Source organism: Naegleria fowleri (assembly GCF_008403515.1).
Source record: "Naegleria fowleri strain ATCC 30894 chromosome Unknown tig11, whole genome shotgun sequence".
In the NCBI taxonomy this organism is placed as follows: Eukaryota; Heterolobosea; class Eutetramitea; order Acrasida; family Naegleriidae; genus Naegleria; species Naegleria fowleri.
This window is the reverse complement of record NW_025407943.1, coordinates 26,537-30,534: the sequence shown is the minus strand read 5'-3', so window position 1 is coordinate 30,534 and position 3,998 is coordinate 26,537. Positions and strand designations below refer to the sequence as shown.

At 38.4% G+C, this 3,998-nt stretch overlaps 4 protein-coding genes across 4 annotated transcripts in view; 2 read left to right on the top strand and 2 right to left on the bottom strand.

Moving 5' to 3' along the window:
* Positions 1-802: 802 nt before the first annotated feature.
* Positions 803-1,624, bottom strand: FDP41_011679 (uncharacterized protein; the record flags this gene model as incomplete). Its single annotated transcript, XM_044702114.1, has 1 exon — positions 803-1,624. The coding sequence occupies one exon, from the start codon at positions 1,622-1,624 to the stop codon at positions 803-805; it is 822 nt and encodes a 273-aa protein (XP_044566937.1).
* A 720-nt stretch (positions 1,625-2,344) lies between these two features.
* On the bottom strand, positions 2,345-2,809 carry FDP41_011678 (uncharacterized protein; the record flags this gene model as incomplete). Its single annotated transcript, XM_044702113.1, has 1 exon — positions 2,345-2,809. One exon carries the CDS (start codon positions 2,807-2,809, stop codon positions 2,345-2,347), a length of 465 nt encoding a protein of 154 aa, XP_044566936.1.
* Positions 2,810-3,578: 769 nt separating this feature from the next.
* FDP41_011677 (uncharacterized protein) lies at positions 3,579-3,935 on the top strand (the record flags this gene model as incomplete). The annotated part of the gene is made up of 1 exon (XM_044702112.1): positions 3,579-3,935. The coding sequence occupies one exon, from the start codon at positions 3,579-3,581 to the stop codon at positions 3,933-3,935; it is 357 nt and encodes a 118-aa protein (XP_044566935.1).
* Positions 3,936-3,946: 11 nt separating this feature from the next.
* FDP41_011676 (uncharacterized protein) overlaps positions 3,947-3,998 on the top strand; it is a gene marked incomplete at both ends in the record, with an annotated part of 1,014 nt that continues 962 nt past the window's right edge. Inside the window, one exon of the mRNA XM_044702111.1 lies at positions 3,947-3,998. This exon is cut by the window's right edge and continues 962 nt beyond it. Coding sequence (XP_044566934.1) covers positions 3,947-3,998 — 52 coding nt within the window.

Here is a 3,998-nt window from a genome sequence, read left to right as displayed (position 1 = left end):
TTTTCTTGGACTGGTCATGAGTTGGAGATTTTGGGTTCGGTTAAATTTGAGAACAATTTGAGATCGAGGTTGAAGCCATAATTATTAGATTTTTTATCAAAAGAGTCAATTGTCACCAAAAAGTCCAAAGAGTAAATCACTCTCTCAGCAACGCATTTGGACATGATTCAAATAGGATAAACAACGCTTGCACGTAAGACTCCAAGTTAGTCGCTTTGTTCAACGTGTGGATTTAAATAAAGTTGAGACTAGGTTTTCGAACGCAAGTTGCTCGAAAGGTTGTTGTTTTTCGATGTTAAGTTAAAATGAGAAAGGTACACTTGGTTGGAAAAAAAACCTTTCAGGTGCTGAATGAATTAATGTTGGAAGTTTGCACAATTGCGATTGAGGTTGTACCTTGATGATTTGTTCTTTTGGACTCTTATACAAGGAGAGAATATCTGTGAGCGAGGGTAATTCAGTGGCACTTTGTGGGACCAATTCTACAGATTCATGATTGATCTTTTCTCGTCGTGCTTGATTTGTATTGAGGTAAGTGGTCATTTCGTTGATCTTTTGAAGTGAGCCAAGATTGACGTTGGTTTGTTGTTCATACCGTTTGGGTAGAGAACATGTGGCTGGAGGATGAGTCTGTGGTCTTTGTAATGTACTTGTCAGCTTAAGAGTTCCACATGAAAGAAACCTTGCTTCCTATTGGCAGTTGGGGAACGTGACCTTTCGCCAAACATCTGACCTTAACAACAATGAACTCATCCCTCTCATTTATTTAAGGCCAGAGTAAAACCAAAATTATACAAAAACATTAATTAAGCAACTCCTTTATTGAAATTGAATATCGTGGTGTTCTTTTTCTTGTGGCGGTGGTGGTTGTGTTGGTGGAATTCGAACCATGAATGGATAGTTGATCAGCTTGCACCTCTCTTCTCAATGTTTGTTCTTGTGCACAATGTGTCCGTGTCGAGTTGGTTTCACAAGTCAGCATTGTCGTTTGTGGTATATCCTTATTTTGAATCGAAATCCTTGTGTTGGGTGAAAGAATGGAAGATCTTGAGGTTGGAGAATTCTTCTTATTGGTTGTCGTTGTTTGCATTTGAATGACATGTTCGTAGGGTTGTACTTGATCAACTCTTCTCACTTTCTTGGCAATCTTTCGTTTGTTGTAATCAAAAAACTTTAAAGGTCTCTTTTCAGAGGGTGATAATGAGTTGCAATTTGGAGAGTTTGGAGACAGAGTGGTTTGAGAGGAGGAGTTGGCCACTGGTGAATGAATAGGAGGAGATAATCGCTGTGAGATGACGACCTGGTAGCTGGAATGTTGTTGTTTGTAGTCCACCAATGGTGGTGGTGATGATGACGGCACATACAACGAAAGGCCATAATGCTCAGAACAATCTGAAAATTTGCATTGTGGATCCAATGAACCATGAAAGGAGAATGTGATATTTCTGTAAGAGAACTCTTGCGACGATGAACAGGTAGGAGAAAGGTTTGGAACGGAAGAGAGTGGTTTCTTCTCGCCCTGATGATTGCCAGAGGTTGTTACCTTGAGCGGTTGATCATGATGGCCTTGTTGAGAGGAGTATTTGGCGATCGTCATATCACGACCAGAACCACGACACAACATTTTATTTTTTTTGGCTTTCTCTTTTTTGGACATTTTGGGATAGGTAAAATATGAGATATCGAGAGATTGTCCACGAGATTGAAGCTGATTGGACTTTTAAAAAAGAAGTCAATAATCACCAAAAGACCAACAAGCGGAAAAATCACTCAGCAAACATTGGAATGATTGGATTAAATCCAGCTTTAGAAGGGAAATTACTCGTTCTTTATAGGATGAGAAATTTCTAAATAAAGGCGAGATAAATCTCAGTTTAATAATTCTCTTATTGAGATTGATGATCGAGGGATGCGGTTTCCCTTTGAAGAAGATGCAACACAGGTCATTGTTGCGACAGCACAACAGCAACTCTCAGACAAGCTCTCTGTGTTGGATGATGAAGATATTACATTGGAATCTGTGGATTTGTTATCACTCAACAAGATGTTATTCGGATGAAGAGTTTGGACATTGGATGTTTGTAATTGCAAGATGTTTTCATAAGGTTGCACTTGATCACATCGTTTCGTTCTCTTCTTCAGGGATTTGTTGTGGTAATCAAAGAATTTGAAGACTTTTGCCTTCTTGTCTGTATTCAAGGATTGGTGTTCCATTGGGGTGACGGTTCGTTTCATATTTCCTTGAGAGGTTGCATGTCGAGTCATCTTGTGAGGCTTTCGAATCCCATAGTGTGAGTTGCTCGTAAGGTCGTTGTTGTTGTTTTTTGTTGTAACAACACAATGTTTAGGACACACTTGGTTGGAAAAAAAACCTTTGAGGTTGTACCTTGATGATTTGTTCTTTTGGACTCTTATACAAGGAGAGAATATCTGTGAGCGAGGGTAATTCAGTGGCACTTTGTGGGACCAGTGCTACAGATTCATGATTGATCTTTTCTCGTCGTGCTTGATTTGTATTGAGGTAAGTGGTCATTTCGTTGATCTTTTGAAGTGAGCCAAGATTGACGTTGGTTTGTTGTTCATACCGTTTGGGTAGAGAACATGTGGCTGGAGGATGAGTCTGTGGTCTTTGTAATGTACTTGTCAGCTTAAGAGTTCCACATGAGGGAATCGTTGACTGTTGGGGAATGTGAGAACATCTGAGATCCGTTCTGGAGAGGTAATCATTGGTCAATAATGATCCAGGAGTTGTCTTTTCATATGGGAAATTGATTCGATCATGTATGACTTGTAATGCAGAGAAAGACATCCGAGAAGGTGTCGAGAGTGGAGATGTTTTTTGTAGGTTGGTGATTGCTCAATTATGTAAAATATGCTCTCATTTATCGTGTTGATTGTCCTACTTTGTTAATTTTAATTTTTGGAATTTTGGGGAATCTTGCGCATGTGCAATATGCGGTCGTGGAGTAATGATATTTAGCTTTTTGGATCAAAGCTGCGCTTTCGAGGTCGTTTAGTTTTCTACATTTTGGTTCGAGTTGAACCGACGCGGACGAGCAACTTTACACTTTTAATTTATCATCTGTGATTACCTTTTTGAAGAAAATTTTGAAATTTGGAAAATAAGCTGAAAAAGAAAATAGTATAGGGACTATTTGGAAATTGAAATAAATGGGTTGGAGTCATATAAAAGAGGGTCCGTTGCACTTGAGGAAGTGATGCATGCACATCGTTTCGAATATTCATAATGTGCAATAGGATTTATCTCCGATATGCGTTGTAACGTTGTACATGTTTCGTGACGTCAGTCTGAATTACGAAACGCAAAAGTTGAAACACTAATTTGGACGAAGGAAACATCCAAATTCCATGATCGTAATTTTATAGACAAAACTAGAGAATTATCAAACTACGAAAAGAGAAGAACAATAGATTTGTGAATTCCTATTATGAAATTGCCAAATTTCTCTAAAGAGCTTTGTCGTTACAGTTGTATAAAATGTTTTATCATCCTTGGCACGAAATGCTGCATTCACTTATTCTCAATTCTTGTTGTTTGATGAAGTTCAACAAAAAAAATGCCCAAAAATAATAATATTCGCAATAGTCATTCTTCTTCCACCATCGGAACAACAACAAGTTCGAAGAAATCGGAAAGCTCGAAAACCACATTCTCATCAGGAGGAGTGGAGGGGATCAAGAAAAAGCGAGTCAATGCTCAGACTCAATTGGTAAACTCCATCCGAAAGAAGAAGATGGAAAAGGCTTTACAACACGAATATGAATTGGAAAAATTACATAAAGAGGAAGAACGAAACGATTTTCTGAGCAAAATTAATGATGAAAATGCTGTTTCAACAGTGGAAGGACAGTTTGATATGATGAGAGGATTATTGAAAAAAAACAAACAAACGATCGGGTTTGGATATGTTTGATGATGACGATGATGCACAGGAGGAGAATCATTCTTCGACCATTCCGAGTGTCTCAAAAAAAGA